A 22,063-nucleotide genomic window follows, 5' to 3' on the forward strand; every position below is an offset into this window, starting at 1 on the left:
CGATAAATGTTGACATTAGCCTAACAACATGGCCAAGCAAGCGGCTAAAAACTAAACAAATTTGTTTTCTCTTTTTTCCGCCCTTTCTCTGCTTCTCCCCCAAAAAAGGTCATCAATCTACTGGCTCATCGGCGGGTTCTGGTGCTGACCCTTCCAGTTCAGAGCTATCAGCAGACACAGTCATTTATATGGGACCAGGTGATGATGCCACCGATGGTGAACATCCTCCCGTGTACCTACCCTCCCTGAGCAGCGGTGATAATCGTGGTGTGATGAGCAAAGCTCTCAAGGGTAGTGGTGTGGAGAAACAACAGCCAAGTCCATCCAAGATACCCGGTTCGGCCAAAAAGGTGGTTAGCCAAAAACAAACACCACAAAGTCCTAGTATGGCTGGGCGAACGGGTAGCCTGAAACGGGGTGGTGGTACCCACAGTCCCACACGCCAAACTGGGGCCCAAAATACCACCTCCACCGCCAATAACACCAACGAACAATCGCAATTCTTCTCGCCTGTACACAGTGTCAAAACTTTACCCAACTCTGCCTCATCGCCGAAAATTGTGGCAGGTTCTCTACGACATCCTGGTATGACCATGATGTGTTCCAAAGCTTCCAATGTGCCATCACCCAAGGGGTCACCTCTAAGAAGACCCGGTGTGGGTGGAGCTGCCCTGGCCAACAACACTGAGTCCGGAGAATGTCCCGGCAGTCCCATGCGCAAAATAACCGAAGAACAATGGATAGATGGTCCCCGGGTGTCTCGGGCCAAGGTGGCTGAGGCACGCCATCTCATGCGTGAGGTGAATCATATAAAACAATGTGAAACCTGGATAGATGGTCCCAAGTCGCAATCCAGTCGTTCTCTCACTGCCGGCAATCTGCCCATTGCTCCCTCACAGGCTCAAGGTTATGGTTTTATGGATTCCCACAAGAAATCCATGATACGACAATGGGTTGAATTCCAAACTTCACAAGTCTTCCAAACGGTTTCGGCCGGTTCATCGCCCACACACACCCACCGCGAACAACAGGCCCAGCATTTGCGTAACATTACCTACCACATGTCCCAGCTGAAACAAAAATCCCTGGACAATGCAGAAGACATCTATGCCACCAGTACAAGGCAGCAATCACATCCAGCGAACGGCGTCGATCAGCATTCTTTGCAGAGCAGTCAACTGGAATTGGTGAATCCTTTGGGTCCGGGGCTTTCAAATGCCATCAGCACCACCAATGCCTCAGCACCTGCCGAAATTCGAGAAGCTCATCACTACCGGCAAAACTCCACCCACTCTCAGCCAGCCCCGGCACAGCAACAATCATCATCGCATCCCAATGCCAATATGGAATTTAATAACGAAGAGACTGATTTACACTCCTTACACTCCAATGTGGGTTATGGCCTCATAGGACAACATCATAGCCAGGCGCCGCATCACATACCCACCGGAACGGCTTCGGAATCTAATCTACCCATGGATCGACAAAATGATTGTGATGAAGATCAGGATAGTGGTCCTTCGGAGGTACCCCCAGCATTGCCATTAATTGAGCCCCTAGGTTCAAGAGAAATTTCCCACGAAAGTTTACATCGCATACTATCAAGGCATGTATCCAGGGAGTCTTTGTATCAGCAACATCATCAGCAGCAACAGTACCAACAACAACAGCAACATCAGGATCTCAGGCGTCACGAGGAACAACAACATTTATTGCAACGCCAACTGTCACGTCAGTCTTCGCATCATTACTCCCAGCACAGTATGGGTATGTCCGATTGTGGTTTGCAGGTGACGGAAGAGGAAATTGCCCGTACCATGTCAGGAGGGTAAGTAGGGGAGAAGGATGGGTTCATTATTATTGTTATGTGGGTGGGTGAAATAATGGGAAAATTACTTGTTTGATTGTTGTTTTAATACGGTGTTTTGTATTTTTTTTTTTTTTTTTTTCTATTTTTGCAGAGATCATCCTTTGGCTGCTCTGAGTCACGTGGAAAATATGTCGATTGTATCAAGTTTCAATATGGCTGGCGATGCGTTCAGTGACTGTGCCATGGGTGAAAGAACGAGGTAAGAAAAAATTGAGATTTTTTATTCGAAACTTATAGGTGTATAAATTGGTTAGGGAGTTAGATAATTGAAAGGGAATAGGAAACATGAATAAGCTTTTATCTGACCTCACAAAGAGCAGGGGATAGCAAATCAAGTCTACACTTCGAAGTTGGTTTGAATAACATTTTTGAGATTACGAATCTCACGGAAAAACTGATTTTAACCTATTGGAGGACGCGGAAAATGAGCTGTGACTATTAGGGGTCGAATGATGCAAAAGGATGTTGCATCCGTGAATAAGGACTCTGGATTCATTTTTCAAGTAGGAAAGAATTTCAGACTCTTTATGAATAGGTTTAAGGACTTTGGTTCATAGATAACATTGATCCGGGCTTGGGGCTCATTAATAAAATGGATAAGGGTTTCGGACTCGAGGTTAAGAATTGAAGGCGTCATGAATGTATAAAATATACAACGATTTAGGGTTCAGAGGGGATTTGGGACTTATGGAATAACGTGGATAAGGTTCCGAGTCTTGATAAGTTAAAAGAGATTTTAGACCGTGGATACAACGTTGAAAGTTAGTAACACATAAAGGTTAACGCGGTTACGATTCTGAAGCTTAGAGAATATCGTAAAAAAGGCTCAGATCTTAAAATGAATAAAGTAACAAAGTTTTTAATCCGAAAAACATAAAATGGGTAAGGATCTAGATCTAAGAGGACAAAATTAACGATTATAAAATTTAAAGCTTAAAAGGATAACATGAATGAAGTTGTGAGCCGTAAATTAAAAGGAGGATAAGGTTGTAATTTTAATAGGATAACATGGATAAGGCCTAAAAGGAAAACAGGAACAATATTCTGAGACTGGAAGGAAACATAGATGGAACATAGATAAGGTTTCGAGCTTAAACAGAAATGTGGCTAGGTACGAAATCTAAAATGATAAGTTTCAAAATCAAAAAGAATAACGTGATTAAAATTAAAAATCGGATATCGCAGATAAGATTCTGCAGCCAAGTGAATATCGTAAAATAGGGCCAGAGCGTAAATGGAATAACGTGAAGAATTTTTTAAGAAAAACATAAAGAGGATAATTATCTAGATCTAAAAGGGCAAAGTTAACGAAGGTAAAATTCAAAGCATAAAAGGATAACATGAATAAGGTTCTAAGCAGTAAATTATAAGGTTGTATTTTTAAAAGGATAACGTGGATAAATGGTAAAAAAAAAAAACGCGAGCAATATTCCGAGACTGAAAGAATAACGTAGAAAAGGTTTCGAGCCTTAAAGGACGAAACCTAAAAGGATAAGCTTTTAAGCTAAAAAGGATAACGTTAAGAAAAACTTAAGCCGTAAAATTTAGCAGTTATAAATATCCAAGCCCAAATAGATAACGCGTATAAAGTTCCAAGCGTAAGTTGATAACTGGGATAAGATTCTGATCCTCAAAAAAACATGTGAATAAATTTTAAAGCGTGAAAGGAAAATGTAATATTGAGTGTATGCCCATAAGGATATATACCTAAAACCATAACGGAAATAAGGTTTCAAGCCTATAAAGATAACTAAAATAAGATTTTAAGCCATAAAAGATAATATAGATTACGATCAGGACTACAAAGGTAACGCAGATAAGTTTCCAAGACTAGAAAGTTAAAGTGGATAACGTTGGGGGCCTAAATCAATAAGGAGGTTAACATTTTAAGAATGAAAGGATAACGTGAATAAAGTTTTTGGCCGAAGAGGATATTATGGATAAGGATCTTGCCCAAAAAGGATAACGCGCATAATGTTCTAAGATTATAAGGAAAATGTGGCTATAGTTGTAAGCCTAAAATATAATGCTGATAAAGAATCAAGCCTAAAAGGATAATATGGAACCAAGCCTTAATGGTAAAAAGGATAACGTAAATACGGATTCACACCTAAAAGAATAAGGTTCCAAGCCTAGAAGGATAATGTGAATAGCGCCTAACGACTGAAATTATAATTAGAATCTTCTAAGCTTAAAAGAATAGCAAGAATTAGGCCAAAAAGATAATCTCTGAAAGATCCAGACTGAAAGGATAGAAAGAATAAAGTTCTTAGCCCCACGGATTAGATTTGAGTCTAAAAGTAAGACTTGAATTAAGTTTTTGCGATTAAAAGGATAACGTGAATGAAATTTAAAGGCTAATAAATACAAGGATATGTTTCTAAACCAAAAAGTATTAGGGGAAAAGAATTTAAGTGGATATCGTGAAAAATAGTATCAATCCTGCGAGAATATCGTTTATAGCTTTTAAGGTCTGTGAGAATAAGGTCGGAAAGATTCTAAGTCTATGTAGGTAACATAAACTTCGTCTTAAGTCCATGAGGATTTAAGCTCATGCCAGTATTTCTCCTTCACAGGTGTGGAAACAGAATTACTTGAAAATGTGCAACACTGGCATAGACGCGTTTTTAGCGCCATCTATTGAAACGTATGATTCGAAAATGAAAAAAATATTTTAAAAAGGCAAAATTTTGCAATTCTTGCCAGGGTTGCCAAGTCTATAAAATTTACAAAATATAAACGTATACATTTGAAAACTCTTTGGAACGGAATAGTATATTCCTTAAAGACAAGATTCCGATTGATTCAAAGCATTACTTTCATTTGCAAAGATTAGTTGGAAAAATTATGCATTTATTAAAAATTGGAACGTGGATAAAAGTGGGTTTGGTTTTATGTGGTGAAAATGTTAAAGCTCAGAATAACTTGGCGAAGACTTAAGCCCAGGATAACATGCTCAAAATTTAGAGCAAGAGGAAAGGGGATAACTCTCAAACTCAGGCAAGGTAGATAAGAATTAAATGCAGTATAAAGTGGACAATATTTAATGGGAGGCTTAAATGATTCGCAGGAAAATGCCTAACCTTCCACCCAGATGTCAGAATTACAATTTTAACTAGTAAAAAAGCAACAAAGTTCGGCCGGGATGAACTTTTAATATCCTCCAACATTTCGATGGAACTTGGAAGTTTTCCAAAAATACCGCTCAAAGGAAACTCGTTATTTGGGGCTATACAATACAACTTTAAGCAATTCCGGTAAAAATTACAATGCACAATTTTAGATTGCTATCTTAGTTCGTTCTGACTCTAGCGTGATTACAACAGACGGTCAGATGGACAGGTCTAAAGCGTCTTAGAATTTTACACTCATCAGGAATATATAAACTTTGCTAGGTCCAAAATTATTATTTCGGAATGACGAAGGTAATATATCCTCCATACTATGTATGGTGGAGGGTATAAAAATTAGCATCCTCCAATTTCGGATATCCAGTTCTTCATTTTCCCCTCTTCTTTCCCCCTTTTTCAGGAACCAATTTGACCAATTAGCGCGTTTACGTGAGATCTTTACCTCACAGCTAGCCATGGCGGAAGTTACACCCGTCTTTCGTTCTGGTTGTGATGTGGGCAGTGTTTACAGCGAGCCGGCGTATCGTTTTAATACCGGACCGGGGAGTGTATGCAGCGAGCCGCCCTATAGACCACCCAGCCCCAGGTAGGTTTAATAAACACTCCCGCACTACTAACCCCCACCGCCCGCATTTCGTTATACTACTAACAATCGAACAATGTTTTTTTATATAAGTACCATGTGTTTTTGTCTCTACTCCCCAGACAACCTTCACGAAGTCCTAGCCAAGGAAGTTTGCCAAGTCTAAATGGTATCATGCAAATTGCCGGTATGGAGCAGTATGCCTCACTGCGACATCCGGATGGTGCTTCCGATCCTAATCTGCCGAAAATTGAAAAACCATTTGTGTTGGAACACGAAGATATCCATGAAGTAGATGAAAAATCCGCCCTGCTATCACCCTCGAAGCGATCCTCTCTGGAGCATTGTGATGAAGAGCATGATGATGTGATTTTGACACAATTGAATACCACTCTGCCCATTACCACCCAATCCCAACTACCTCTGTTACCCCTAAATACCTCTTCCGAAGCATATGACAGTGGTCATGACAGTTCAACGCCCCGAACCTCTAAACATTCGGGTATATCACGGCGAGCGGAAAGTGGTTATCACAGTGTGGCCACCGCCCGGGACAGTGATGAGAGCAGTTTTACATCGGGACTCTCCAAAGAACATCATAATCGCATTACCATTACGAAAAAGAAGCGACAGGACAAAGGTTTGTGCACATGGTTAATGAATCCTTTTACCTGTACTTATCCCGAAACTGAGGGTGAAATTAGTGATTTTTAAACAAAGGTAGAAAAATCCAATTTCATACAACTTTCCTCTGACCACCGAACCAGTTCAAACGAAAAACCAAGAAGGGGCAATTTAAATGTAAACTAGAGAACCACCCACCAGAATAAAAAATTAACGGCAACAAATTAAAGCATTTATTTCGTTTGGGAAACTAAATGAAACTAAACTAGAAACTATGTATTTACTGGGTTAGTAACTCAACTCTCCCTCAACCCCGTGACTCTAATCCATATGCGAAACGATTAACGAAATTCTTAAGAAAATTCGAAATGGCCAAATTTTAATTTTAAATTAAATCGAAAAATGAAACAAAGAAAAACAAAACAAAAGAATTTGATGAAAATATTATGACTGACAATTTTTATAAACAAAAGTAGTTATGAAAACAAGAAAATTGAAAAAAAAAATTAAAAGGAAATAAAAGAAACAAAATCCTTTAAAAAAATATTCGACTTGCATAAAAGCTTGGTCGTTGGCAGACCATTTGTAAGATGATGTTAGCCCATTTACTTAAAACTTAAGCGATATAAATATGGTTTACTATTTGTGTGTAATATGATTTGGTTGAGGATCTACCATCTTTTTGGGGATTTTATTTATTTGAATATATATTGTTTTTGGACGGGTAAATTAAATTCATTTCAAAAGTATATAAAAATTCATTAAAAATTCAATTATTTCACATTTTCATAGAAGAATTGCGACCCTGGTATGATATCCTCCAAATTTTGCGCAATAAAGTTCTTTGTGTTGTCGAAAAAAAAAATCTTCACAATTGGGGTAAGAAAAAATGTAAAAATTCAAGAATAAAAAAATGATTTCCCATTTTTCAATCATGTGCTGCAATAGATGGCGCTATAACCATGTGTTTGCCAGAGTTTCCTCTTCGTTGGTGTGCAAACAAAATTACTAGCTATGGGCAACACTGGCAGTGACATGTTTTCAGCGCCATCTATTGAAACGTATGATTCGAAATTGACAAATAATTTTAAAATGGGAAATTTTACAATTCTTGCCAGGGTTGCCATATCCATAAAATTCTTAAAATAAAGGATCGTGCAATTTAAACGTTGCTATATCGAATTTAATTATTTACTGATACTTAAAAATTAATTTTTTCAAAAAAAAAAAAAGAAATAAATAAATAAAATAAACAAATGATAAAAATAAATAATAATAACAAAAAAATAAATTGTGGCAATATAATTGTTTGTTATGGAGGTTATAGATTTTAAATGATTCTGGCAAAAAAATCCAAAATCATGGAAAAACACTTTTTATTGAATATTCAATGTCAGTTCTTGAGATTTGAATTTACCGTGAAATGGTCAATGTTTCTAAATCATTAAAAAAGCCTGAATATTTTTTTCGGAATAGTTTTGTTTCAACTATAGGACTTGAATATCAATAATTGAAAAATGTGTCCAAAATACCAAAAAAGATATGGAGATTAATTTAAAACTTGGATCTACACAGAACAATAGGATTACACCCCGCCCCTAATTTTTTCAGTGTTTTTTTTTTTTTTTGGTATGTTTTGGAAAAATAAATGTTGAAAATTGTTAAATAGGGTGTCGCAAAAAGACCCTAATTTATTTTCCATTTAATCCATTGTTTTTATTTTTATGAAATTTTATGGCGATCGGATAACGTATTTCCAAATATATGTGTATATAGCGGAGCTATATCGAAATCTTATTCCATCTTCAAAATTTTTTGTGGGACTTCACAACTGTGATTTCATCGATTACACCATATACATTACACTGATTTCCAACCCTGGCCCCATACAAATTACTATGGAAATAAAATTCATATTTTAGGTTTTTGGATCAATTGGATTTTTTGCGACTCCCTATTGGACAGTTTTTTTACACTCAGTGTTTCGACCTGTAAAACTCCAAATTTGTAGACTGAAAATGCCCAGAGTTTACAAAATACGATTTTTGTAGATGTATCTCTTTGAGTCGTTATGACTCTTAAACTATGTGAACCTAGACTAACCCCAAAATATCAGATGACATAGACTTTGGCTGGAAAATATCGATAGGACCTTCAGATATTCAGTATCAGACATCAGTCGAAATAATGTTCAAGTTATGACCTAAAGAAAACATTTTTCGTAGGGCACTAACCAAATTGAATGTTAAATTAAATTAAATTAAAATTGAGAGTACAAATGTGTACCAATTGACCATTTCGTCAAGTTCAAATGTGATTTAAGGTCCTATAGGCCTGTTTTCTATTGGTCTTAATTGAATGTGTAGAGAGTCAAGGTAGTGATTGCCTTAATTACAAATTTTTGACGTCGTGTCAAGCCTGGTAAAAACTGAAAAAGTGTGCGATTTTGAAGTATTTTCAATTTTTGAAAATTTGGATTCTGTTTTAATTTTAGTAGAAATTACAGAAAATTACATTTTCTGGGCGAGAAATAAAAGTACCAATTATAGTTTTTTTGTGAATATATTATTTGAAATAACTTTGTATAATGTTCTAACTTTTCGGTGTACAATAAGCACATGACCTGTTTCTTTAAGGCAATCGAAAGTCTTCTTCCGCTTCCAGCTCGAAGGAATTCAGTTTGGGGCTATAACTGTCTGTTTAAAGTGCGTTTTTATTCATTTTCGATTGATATAGAAAAATGCAACTTGGCAACCCTGGCAAACAGTGTAAAATTTTACAATTTAAAAAAATAAATTGTCATTTTTGGATTATATGTTTCAATAGATGGCGCAATAAACATGTCTTTGCCAGTGTTACCATATTATTAGTAATTTTCTTTGAGTAAATGTGTAAAGTAGAGCATACTCTCAGGCGCAAATGAAACTACTCGCATATATCACTTTAAATGAATGTTTATTTTTAATAATTGTATTTATTGACATTTTAGAATGCGACAAAAGTAAAACAATGAATACAATTTGAAAATAAAAAATGGAAGTTTTAGAAGATTTAAGGTATAAAATTAAACTGATGAAAATAATGGAATTTGCATTGAATCTTTAGACAATATATTTAGTTTTTTTCCCAATCAGTTGTGTATATCTTGATTTCCATGGATCCTTAATGTTTCATTTCTAGGTTTGTTGTATGGAGAAATTTAGAAAATTTCATTTCAGAGTGGCCAAGATCCTGAAACGAGAAAAAAAATTGAATATTACTACAAAGTTTTATTATTGTTTAGATTAAAAATGCATTCATAGTATATTTTATTAGATTTAAAATGTTGTATTTTGACACCGTTTTTGAACATGAAAATCTAGTATAACTTACAAACAAAATAAGTAGAGAGCACTACTTTTTAACTTTTTCATTTCATTTGTAACATCCCTAAATATTCGTCATTTTTCAGGGATTTGTCTAAAAATTGGTATTTGTAGGTTGTAATGGCTTCTAGCCATGTTGCGGTGGCAAAACGTTGTATGAATTGGTCCAGGTTTTTGTATAGCCGCCATATAACGGTACTTCCCGATATTCGGTATTTTCATGATTTTTACCATATTTTTCCACGGACTTTTTTAAATAATGGTATTTGAAGTTCTAATGGGTTCTAGCTCCGGTGGCAGAACATTGAATATTTTTCCAAACAGCGCACATAAAACAGAACCCACCGGTATTCGGTATTTTGATAATCCTAGTCACACTTACCCACGAAATTGTTTCAAATTTCATATATAAGAAGATTTGGTAGATGACAATCCTGGAAGTATAAAATTGTCTATAGAGATTTCCGTTTTGGCATGGCCCCCACACAACGGTCTCTCCACTTTATGGTTTTTTGAAACACGTTTGAATTTAGATACTTTTATATAAAAATGTTTTCTTTACCCAAAAGTGGAGGGCATTAAAAGTTCCGCTCGGCCGGACTTTATACTTTTTTACTTGTTACTCTGTGAATTTGGAAGAGTAAAAGAGTATTCTGTATCTGTACTTTCTGGACCAAGCAGTTCTCTCAGATAGAATGTAACATTTCTCTCTTTTACTATTTTCGGAATTGGAAACCAAAATTTTCAAATAATTATTTAAATCCTCAAAATACGATCTTAAATCGAATCATATTACCCATAAATAAAACAAAAAAATTAAACTGTAAAGCTTTGATGTATTTAAAGCTTAAAGCTTTTTGCTCAAGCTTTAAGGTTCTGTTCCAGCTATTATTGAAAAAAGAGAAGTCTTTTCAAAATTTATTTCTCCGTGCAATTTATGTTGCTAAGCTTCTCTTGGCATTTTCCGTTGTGTAAATTACAAATAAAACAAAAACTAAACCTAAATAAAGCTTATCTTATGTTCTTAACGACTAAAAAAAGCCTTAACCAAATGATTAACTGAAAACTTGAAAGCTCCCTCTCATTCACTGTTATTATTAAATACAACAAAAACAATCACCCTCTCTTTGTGAGAAAGCCAAAGAGATAGCTTTACATAATTACTTAAATAATTATTATCATCATTATTATTATTATTTAGTTGTTTAGTTAATGTTATTACAATGATTAATTATGTTAAGCGCTCTCCGTTCAGTTCATTGTTATATTGGTATGTGTTAGCAAAGCACGACATTTAAAGAGGATATTGTTTGAGTGGAGACTGGACAGTGGATTTGTGAGGTTTTTTAGAATTGAATATATTATCCTATAGAAATAGGATATATATGATTATAATTAAATTAACTATTCAAAATTGATTTATATTTTTGAAATTTAAAAATTGTAAACGAAAAATTTTCAAAACAAAAGAAAAAAATTTATTGCATATTTCTTTCTTCCACTGTCCACTTCTAAATTACAAGCATCTCCAAGTTATCAACTATTAGAATAAGTTCAGAACATGATATAATTAATTATTATTAAAAATAAACAACAACACATACAACAACTAAAAACATAAATAAAATCTAAAATTTTGTTGCCAGTTTTGCCTATTTAAACTATGTTAACAATTTATTATTGATTGAAAAAAATGCAAATAAAATACTTATATAAAAAACTAAAATTATAAATTAGCAAATATGCAATATATAAAAATAACGAGAAAAAACTAAGTAAAATTTAATATATATATAAACATATTATAATAAATAAAATTTATTAAAAAAAAACCTATGTATGTATTTATACCAAAAGCAAACAAACTATAAATTTAATCCCAATAAAAAAATAAAAAATAATAATAATTATAAATTCAGAACTATGGACCGAATAGTTTAACAAAATGACTTGTAAAATCTGCTAAAAATAATTTTAATATTAATTATTAAATTTATAATTTAGCCACCTAAAAACTTTTTTATTTCCGATAAAAAAAAAACTTTAATTTTTAGGATTTACTTTTTCTGTCAAAGTTGATTTTATTTCATTATTATTATTTGAAAAAAATATATATTTCAATATTTAATTTTTTCTAAAACCCATCCTTAAATATATATTCAATATCACCATTAAAGGAAGATCTTCTATATATAAATGTGTAAATATATATTATAAAATAAAAACATATATATTATAAAATAATATAACATTATCATTATTAAAAATAAAAAATAATAATTATTATAGTCTATATTCTAAAACAAAACGAAATAAACTGAAAAGAAAACAAAATACTAAATAAAATACATCCCAACAAATTTTATATAAACTAATCGCAAACAATGGCGTTTTTATTTCTTCGGGAGATTTTGAAGGTGTATTTCGTCCTCATAAAGGTAAGTTTAATGGCCCAACACATCATTCTAAAAAACCTCTGCTCTCACGTTGCATGTCTAATGCCAGTAAAGACCTTACCTTAACAAAAAAAAAAAAAAAGAAAGAAACGAAGTCGTATTTTCTGTTGTTTTTGTTCGGGGTTTTCTTGATAACTTCCTCTTCATGTTAACGAGTTTGTTGTGACTTCTGTGTGAAATACCTTTAAATGTCGCCACATACTGTGCTTTTTATGGGGGGTATTCATTTTGGCACGAAATTTAATGCACCTGTTTTTTTTCTGTTTTCGGGACGCCTGTAAACTGTGCCTTCGTATCTTAACACGCAATTTATAGTTCGGTTTAATAATTGTACCAATTTAAGGGAACATTAATGTTCATTATATGGCATGGTGTGTTTGATAAGATTAAGGCATTTTTGGTTGTTTTGCAACTTTAAGGAATTGTTTAGCAAATAAAATAGTTTGGAGTTTTGATTCTTCTTTACAAAATAATAAAGCTGTCTTTTGAAGAAAAAGATGAAGATTTAAAAGTTTCCAGATTTGAATATTTCGCTTATAGCCTATAAAACACATCTGTAGGAAAATCTGAAATTTTTGACGATTTATTCGTCGAAAATTTCCAAAAAAATTTGGACATACAAAAAAGAGATCAAAAAAGTCCAACTAGAATATGTTAAACCAGTAAGGAAAGGTCAAAAGTTGGAGGCCGTAGTAGGTCTCCCGTAACAAAAAACTATAAACCGTATTTGAATGCGTATCATGGCTTTAGAGCAGTCATAATTTGGGAACTATAAACTACTCTGAATCGATTTTCAACAAACTTGACGGAGGCTTTTGTACCTCTAGCCCCCAATAACATTAATATTGGATATTGGATCAATAGATATAACGGACCGATTTTCACTAAATGGAAAAATACGGTTGAATATGAAAAAAATGTATCCAATTTGGGCTGATAGTACATATATTGTGGACAATAACCGTAACATCGGATGAAGAGGTACATCGAAGGTATATAAAAATCTGAACCGATCTCGATAAAATTTGGCAGAATTATTTTCGAGCTGTATCTGATGTTCGGTATCAAATGTCATTGTTGTGGAGTGCATATTACGAATGTGAGGGACTTAAAGCCCCACATCGGATGAAACATATAAATGGGAGCTATAGCTAATGTCACCAAATTTGAATTCCTTGTTTCTAGGATAAATTATGTCGGAATTGCCAATATTCAGTTCATTTGGGCTGATATTAGCCATTTGATGCACAATAAACCTAATATCGGATAAAGATATATATGGGAGCTTTATCCAAATCTGATCCGATATCGATAAAATTTGACAAAGGTATCTCTGGGCTGTATCTGATATCTGGTATCGAAGATCAATATTGTGGAGTGCATATTGCGCATGAGAGGGACTTAAAACCCCAAATCGGATGAAACTTATATATGGGAGCTATATCTATATCTGAACACTAATAAACAAACGTTGTTTTTATAAAAAAAAAACAATAATGGGATTAAACCGCTATCCTTCAAATTTGGTGCACTTGCTTCAAGATTGAATTCGGTCGGATATGCTAAAATTCATTTGGACTGATATTAGCCATTTGTTGCACAATTAATATGAAATCGATTGAAATATATATGGGAGTCCTTGGGCCAAACCAATATTGTTTGCAAAATGTCATCTCAATCGGATAATAAATGCGACCTTCATTTTGTTCACAAAATACATGGACACACGGATGGACTGACATGTATAAATCGACTCAGAAAGGTCCTCAAAAGTATCTATGGGTCTATCGCGCTTCCTTCTCCATGTTACAAACAAATTCACAAAGACATAATACATTTACCACTATGTGTTGGGTATAAACATTTACAGGTTAAAGTCCTTTCATTTGAGAATTGAAACTGATAGCTGTAAAAATTTTAAATATATCAGAAGGTACGGTTTTATGGTGAGACATATCAAATAGTGGAGTTAAATTATAAGTACTGATTCGCCAAAAATATTAAAAATTGGTTGGTACCGCCACAGAGAGGTTATAAAAAATTCTGGACCAATATTGCATATTTTTTGAGATCAAAGATATAAATTTTTTCACAAAAATAGGTCTAGCTGCAGTCGTAGATTTATTGCCATTGTCCAACTTTTTATTTTTTAATCCTCAGCCTCATGGTTGTGATTCATTGAAAACGGTTTCAAATCCTCTTTAAACGAAATTAGTTTCCGAACATTTGGAGTCGATCAAATTTTGTACTTCGTAAAATTTTTTTCAAACAACAAAGATGGAGGTGATCGAAGATGAACAAAATCAGTATACCCCATCGGGTACTTCACACACAAACAGTCGGTAAAAAACATTTCAGATTGAAACTTCACACATATCGATCTTCCTCTCTTAATATGCAAAATAAATTTCGAATTTTTTAAATCTTTGGACATTTATATTTTTCTATCAACATTAAATCTAGAGTGAAAATACAATAGGTAGGTCCAATCATTTGAGTACATCCAAAACAAATGGTCAATAATTAAGAAAGAATCCTATATCTCATAGAAAAAAAATTAATATCTAATTTGCTCACAAACTTTGGATAAGTTGAGGCTTCAAATGGTATCGTAGCCGATAAAAATGTGTAGAATTGGTAATAATCGTTAATATCATATCCGGATCCAATGTGATGCACGATCAAAAATATGTTTCATAGAAATTATGACTCATAATGATTCAGCTACGACGTAGGCTTCCTTATTCCTTCCGGAAGAAGTTTCTGATTCAGATCCAAAAATAGACATCGTCATATTTAAGTTTAGAATTTATGAATTTTAGATTTTTTTTTTTTAATTTTTAAATGAATATATAGGCAGACCTTTTGAGATGTATGATGTTTGAAAAAAGGACACTTTTAAATGTCCGTCTGTCTGTAGGTCATAATAGGTACTAGTTCGTGTGGCGAAACACTTTGGTATAGCCCCATATAACGGTACCTCCCGATAATCGGTATTTTACCACATTTTTTCGTGGATTTGTCTAAAAATTGGTATTTGTAGGTCATAATGGGTCCTAGTTCGTGTGGCGAAACATTGTATGTAAAGTTCCACGCTTTGGTATAGCCCCCATATAAATGTACCTTCCGATAATTGGTATTTTGATTATTTTTGCCACATTTTCCCATGAACATGGGTTCTAATGTTTCCCTTACTCCACGGCGAAGGGTATTAAAAGTTCGACCCGGCCGAACTAAATATTTTTTTTTTTTTTACTTTATTACATTTTAAAATGTTTGTGGTCTGGTCCCTTTGTATAGGCTCTTAACTAAAAAATGTACCTATTTTGATAATTTTTGGTATGATGATATTCTTCTTTGTAAGAAGTCAATATGCTTAATTGCCGTCGGTTCGCCTCAACAATATAAGCTAATTTGTGTGGTACCCTCATATGGACGTTAAATCCGTACGTGGACAAAAATCTTTGTTGGAGAGGTCTTTAGTCACACAAAATACACAGTGCAAGATTTTGCATTTTTAGCCTAAAAATGAGCGTCCTTCATGTAGAAACATGTACATGTAAATTCACAAAAGCGAGTAGAGAAGTGAACCCTGGAACATTTTTTTGACTTTAGGGAACTTAGTATCTGTGTAAATTAGCACATTGATAACATTTAAATGAGACTCTGGTCAGATGTCAAAATCATCAATATCCATCACTCTTTATTCGTACCACAATAATTTTAAAATGTAAAAAATGGTCCTTTTTTCAAATATCATACATCTCAATATGTCTGCATATATATTCATTTAAAAATTAGAAAAAAAAAAAAAAAATAAAATGTAATTTAAATCGTATTAATACGGGGATCCTCTTTACATGTATGTCCAAGAAAAGGGGTACATCTATTCTAAATTTAGATCTGACGATGTCTATTTTTGGGAAATGTTGGCTGAAAACTCTTCTGAATGAAGATTTGTAACTGCTTTTAAGTATATATATGACAAGAGATGGAAATCTCTGACAAAAGTAATTTATATTCGACTAAAGAAATCCGTTACCTTATTTCACTTTCATGGTCATTGTGAACATTTTGCCCGGCATACGTGTAAATTCCATAAAATTAACACACACACCACATTATCCTCCCCTGTTTCGTTTTATATTCCATAACATATTCCAATAATTTATTTGCTATAAAGAAACATTTTCCGAGCAATTAACGTAATGCAATTAAACTGAAAACAACACCAAGTCCACAACAGCAGCGGCAGCAGGTTGGAAGGTAGACAGGACCACACATACCCGGACCTGACTGAATTGTATGATTAAGTGGTTGGATAACGAAAGCGGATATCGAACGAGTGGTGGTGTCTGGTTTGTCGCCGAAATCGATGATATTGAAATTATCTTGGACACATATGTATATATGTATGCTATATGGATGTAAACCGGCATGCCCTGCAAAATTGGCCCAATGGCGAATGTGCAACGGTAAGTGACACCAAATAACAAATTATAAAATGTTTTATTTTATTTATTCTGCTACTTCTGCAGCCTTTTTTGGGTGATACCGCCAAACGCCACTTATTCGTACAATATCTGAATTTAAAATTGTTTCGGCGCTTTGGCGGCTTCGGTTTTTGTTTTGGGTAGTGCGTATGCTTGTAATTTGGGCACGATGTCGTCGAATATTAAAGATATAGCCCGACATGCGGTAGCGAGGCGTCAAGCGGTGCCACTAAATTATGACCATTGTCAAATCGGCAAATTAACACTTAATGGCTTGTGATGGTGTTGGATGCGATGAGAGAGGGTGGGTAGAGGTGGAGGGGGTATAAGCATATTATATTCACAATATTGGCTGCAATCACAACATCAACATGCAACTAAAACCCACACACACACTCACATAAAATATTTATGTGTTCAACTTACACACATACACAGACATGTACATATTTGATTTCACTCTCCTCCACTGCTGCAACGACGCATAACATTGAAAATTCGCATTACGAATGACTAAGTTTTGCTTAAATGGCCAAAGGAGCTTATTTGTGTATTCCGACGATCCGCAATAAACAGAATAATAACAATAATTTGCATATTTTTGGCATTTATATAAAATCCATAAAATCTATGTGCGAACCAACCAACGAACGCGCATGAAATGTTAAGCCATACGAAGTGTAAAAGGCCCCGACGTACATACATTCATACATATGTATATGTTGATGTTCGACACTGTCATGGTGTATTCAAAACCTATTGACACGACAACGCAACAGCAACAGCAAACGAACATGACAGACATATTTTCAGACGCAACGCATTGCAGTGTTACGGCACTTACATCGACCGGGTCGACAGCTTTTGCTTGTGTGTGTTAGTGTGTGTCTCTGAATGCAATTGCATTTCAAATGCGCTACAATTACAAACCGGATATTAAATGTTAAGTATCTGCCAGAGATGGTAATAATGGCTCATGGCATGTCTTAATAAGTGAATTTAAGTGAATATCGCCACAGCATCCGGATACTTTATAAAAATTGAATTTGAATCAATATTATTTTGGAAAAGGCGAAATGAAATCGAATAGATAACATGCTTCCATTTTTATTTTTATACCCTCAGCTATATGGCTAGAGAGGGTATATATCATTTGATACGGTCAAAACGTGCCTAGTCGAAATAACGGGTTTAGACCCTAGATCTGTTTGGACCAAATCTGTTTCATAACCTTTGGAATAGATCTAGCCATGTCCGTCTGTTGTTGTTGTTGTCATACAGCTGTGTTCGTTCTGTTTTCATTTTCTGGCTCCATTCAATCTGGTTCTGCCTCTAAGTCCAGTCTCAAAAAGGATGCAACCTGTATGGGTTGTGTCCATAACGAGAGTGGAATTAGGTGAGTAGGCTTGGCTGGACAGCGAAATAGGTGCAGCGTGTCATGTGGGCCTGTGCCACAAGCTGGGCAGATGTTCTGCACATCGCTGTTAATCCGGGTCTAGTAGGAATTTAGGCGGTTGCACCATCCAGATCGTAATTAAGCCAAAACAACTCGCGTTTGTCACGGCAGCTCTCGTTCTTCAGCTACAGTATTCACTCTATAACCTTCAATGACTTCTGAGAACGCGTTAGAGTGAATACTATTCAGTCCCGCTTGATCTAGAGGCTCTCTCTTATACCTCTGCACCTCTCTCTATCTCTAGATCATAGAAATCTTTCCTTAAGTACCTGAGCGGAGGTCTCCTATCCACATAATGGTGATTCAGATGGCTTTGTCTATAACACCCAAGCGAGTATTGCATTGACAGCATTTCGTTATGCTGTCGCATAGTAAGACCTTCACCTCCTCATGTAAGTGATCGGCAGGTGTCATGAGGATTCTAAGCGCGGCATTCTGGCAGGACCGACTATTTTTCCACTGCGTAGCACTAACGTTGGCGGGTCACACCGGAGCCGCGTAGTTTATCACAGAGCGGCCTATCGCTTTAAAAGAGGTCAACAAGGTTTCCTTATCAGCCCCCCCCCCCATGTTCGTGTTCCGTCCGTCTGTCTGACTGGAGCGCATGATAACTCTGGAAGGGAGTATCCGATTTGGTCCAAATATGGTACATCGTAGTATTGTTGTCAAACTTAGATCGAGGTCGAAGATGGACAATATCCGTCCACTCATTCTAATACCTCCCCCACAAAAAGACGAAATGTTAAAAAAAAATATTTTACTGCAGAGAAAGAGAAAGGATAATCCAATTTTGCTCCCTCGATGTAAATCCTAATATTAGCTTTGTGCAAGGTCAGATGCGAAAATGGACAATATCGGCCCACTCCACCAAGTACCTACCCCACAAAAGGGTCATAATTTGGAATAACTATAATCCTTATAAAATGTTATGAAACAGCCCGGTTGTCTTCACACATCACAATATTTTTATTAACCTGGTCTGGTGTAAAGATGGGCTATATCGGTCCACTCCTTCTCGTACCTCCCCCACAAAGGGTTAAAATTGTTAATATCCATGAAATTCGAAATTAACATTGGATTTTATTTAGACTTGGCAGATCTCAACATTTCCATCATCTCAATATCTGTTATAAAGATGGTAGAGATCGGGCCATTCCATCTGGTACCTACCCCACAAAGTGTCAATGTTTTGAGTAAACAAAACGATAATAAAATCTGAAATAAGCATCTGGTTCTCTTCATATTTCACACATCCTATTATTTCTACTACCACAAGATGTGCTGTGAAGATGGGATATATCGGTCCACTCCTCTTGGTACCTTCCACCACAAAACTCCGAAATTTTCAATATCCATAAAGCTCACAAAGCGCGAAATTTACATCCGGTTCCATTCAGACTTGGCACATCTCAGACTTGGAAACATCAACACAAGATCTATTATAAAGATGGTAGAAATCGGTCCATTTCTTCATAGGGTTCAAGATTTTCCTTCGGAACCTACTCCATAATCATAACTGAAGTTAAAATATATTTAAATAATCGAACATTAGCTGAGGGTATACATCTGTCGGTACAAACGACTGATACTTTTTAATTTCTTTTTATTTAAAACTCACATGTTGTTTTGATGATTAAAAATATTGGCGGATTAATGGAAATTTTCCAACTTGTTCACATAAAAATGTAGTAGGCTTCTGCTTGGTCTATAATTGTGACTTGTAGGGCAATTGCAAAATCAGAAAAATTTTATGTATTTGTCCATTTCGCCCTCTGTATATTATTTCCACAAACAATAGGCTTCTATTCATACATGTCCAGGAGCAATATTTCGAGGTGTTCACACTTTTTGGCCCATTTTTTAGTAGGAAGAAAAATTCCTCATTCACATCAGATCTTTGGCTGAACGAAATATTGAGATATAGTAAGATTACAGGATTTCGCATGTTATGAGTGTTAGAATTACTCAAAAAATTGAGGTACGAAAAGGGTAATCCGCTGTATTCCATTTTCACACTAGATCTTATATTGGTAGAAATATTAGGATGTGTAAAATTTGAAGACAATCAGAGGGTAGATATCATTTGATACGGTTAAAGCGAAATAACAGTTTTAAAGTCTAGGTCTCCTCGGACAAAATTCATTTCAGAACATTTGGGGTCGATCCAGCTGTGTCCATCCGTCATACTGGATCAAGGGTTGGTAGAAAATTTGGGACGTGTGAAATTTGAAAGTAATCGGACATTTATAAACCGTATGATAATTCCGAAATTTAACTCATTGTAGAGGAAAAAATGAAAGGAGCGGGCCGCCCATCGTCACACCTGACTTTGGATGATCCTTTCTCTATTTATGAGGTAAGTTATTTCCTTTGAAAATGTTGAGTCTTTTTTTGGCCCATTCGAACTTGATTTAATTTTGGTAAAAAATATATATTTTTTAAGAGTTGTTGTGCGCAACGCGAAGGGACACCGCTAGATCTTTTCAAAATGTCCTTACTTAAATATCCTCCGTTTCATGAGCTGTTATTCAAGATAGCATAGCCCCAAACTATTTTCTCAGAATGCATTTTGTCTAGTCCTTACCATTTAAGGTCTTTGAAATAATAATAAAGGCGTTCATAACTCATATCTTTCTATATCGAAATTTTTAGCAATAGTGTCGGTAAACTTCTTGTCAACGCCTAAAATAGTGATATTCGGTCCTTTCAAAACAGTAATATTTAATTACGAGATCCAATGTTAAGTGCTTGATATTAGCTAAGTCTTATTCATATTCCTGGAAATTGGGAATACATTTTCCTTCTCTCGTCGAAAGTGTTTACATTGATTGATAACCATTTTCAGAGTCTAACATATATTCACTAAAATATAAATAATAGAAGCCCACTGTTAGTCCAAATGTTTTTTTCTAGAATTGCAACCTTTCCAAAGCCTAATGCTGGCAAACTGAAGGGTTCTTCCTAGTCGATTTATACCTTCTTATTATTGGCTTAGTTGTTTTTGTATAAATTATGATTGTCGTAGAGAAATGTATGCAATAAAATATTTATAACCTTAGACATGTCCTGGCATACGGGAAACACTCACACACACACACTTATGCACCACACATTTGAATGCGTAAAACTGTTACGGGCATTGCTTATGCGTTTCATATCCGCAACAAGGCTTGCAGTGTAAAATTTCATTTTACTTCGCTTTGTGAATACCAAATACAATAGCAAGAACAACAACAGCAATGGGAGCAGGAACAGAACAGAATTCTATGACAACAATAATGACTATTCATTGTCTCGCTGGCAATTCGGCCCATTCTTCACCACTCCTCCTCCTACTACTCCTCCAGTTCGCTTGTTCCATAAAATTATGCAAGCGAATGCATTTGAATGTGTCAGGATATGTATGTGTATTTCAACTGTTTGTCGTAGTGTCTGTGTGTGCTTTGTAAAATATAGAGAAAATAAAACATTGCCGCAAATAATATCGATTGCAAGGTGACAGTAATTTATAATACCCTCGGGGGCATAAATTTTACAATAAGCGGACACATTTGAATAACCAACTTTCCTGCAAAACAAAATTCTCCATTGTCAGTGAGTGTTTGGTGTTGCTTTGGTGTAGATAAATATTATTATTGCCAAAATGTGTATTAGTTACTTGGGGAGCTCTAGTGGATAAATTTTTGAAAATTTCTTATTTTTATTGGCAAAAATTTGACAAATATCCTTTTGTACCATTTGAATTAATCCAAATGTTCCACGTGTACTTTACACCATGTCTAAGGCCTTGAGGATTTGTTTTGTTGAAAAGCCAAAGAAATATAAATTCAAGCAAAATATTTGGAAAAATTAGCAGAATGATTTCTTAAGGTTTTCAAATATATAATATAGAATCCACCAAAGTCGGCACGTTTCAATTCATGCTTCATACGGAAAATTTAATGCCAATAAAGGAACGAATTTACCCTCTTTCACACTTTTTAAAAATTGTCGAATTAATATTCCATAGAATCCGTTCATTTAGTGTCTTCGACTATATATCCGATAACAATTGAAGGATAGTTTAGATCAAACATTTTAACCCT

At 34.9% G+C, this 22,063-nt stretch overlaps 1 protein-coding gene and 1 long non-coding RNA gene across 3 annotated transcripts in view; one reads left to right on the plus strand and one right to left on the minus strand.

The window, feature by feature from the left end:
- LOC101895138 (kinesin-like protein CG14535) overlaps window positions 1–6,734 on the plus strand; it is a 166,514-nt gene extending 159,780 nt beyond the window's left edge. The window contains exons 11-14 of one of the 2 annotated variants that reach the window (XM_059121172.1): window positions 109–1,828; window positions 1,962–2,069; window positions 5,402–5,587; window positions 5,707–6,734. In XM_059121172.1, coding sequence (XP_058977155.1) covers window positions 109–1,828; window positions 1,962–2,069; window positions 5,402–5,587; window positions 5,707–6,298 — 2,606 coding nt within the window. In that variant the 3' untranslated portion in view covers window positions 6,299–6,734. The remainder of the gene's footprint in view (window positions 1–108; window positions 1,829–1,961; window positions 2,070–5,401; window positions 5,588–5,706) is intronic. The other variant, XM_059121173.1, reaches the window with a different exon arrangement.
- Window positions 6,735–9,332: 2,598 nt separating this feature from the next.
- The window catches only part of LOC109612356 (uncharacterized), a 211,432-nt gene continuing 198,701 nt past the window's right edge, over window positions 9,333–22,063 (minus strand). The window contains exon 5 of the long non-coding RNA XR_009341993.1: window positions 9,333–9,439. This is a non-coding gene — a long non-coding RNA (uncharacterized LOC109612356). The remainder of the gene's footprint in view (window positions 9,440–22,063) is intronic.

This window comes from Musca domestica, unplaced genomic scaffold (assembly GCF_030504385.1).
Source record: "Musca domestica strain aabys unplaced genomic scaffold, Musca_domestica.polishedcontigs.V.1.1 19, whole genome shotgun sequence".
NCBI lineage: Eukaryota > Metazoa > Arthropoda > Insecta > Diptera > Muscidae > Musca > Musca domestica.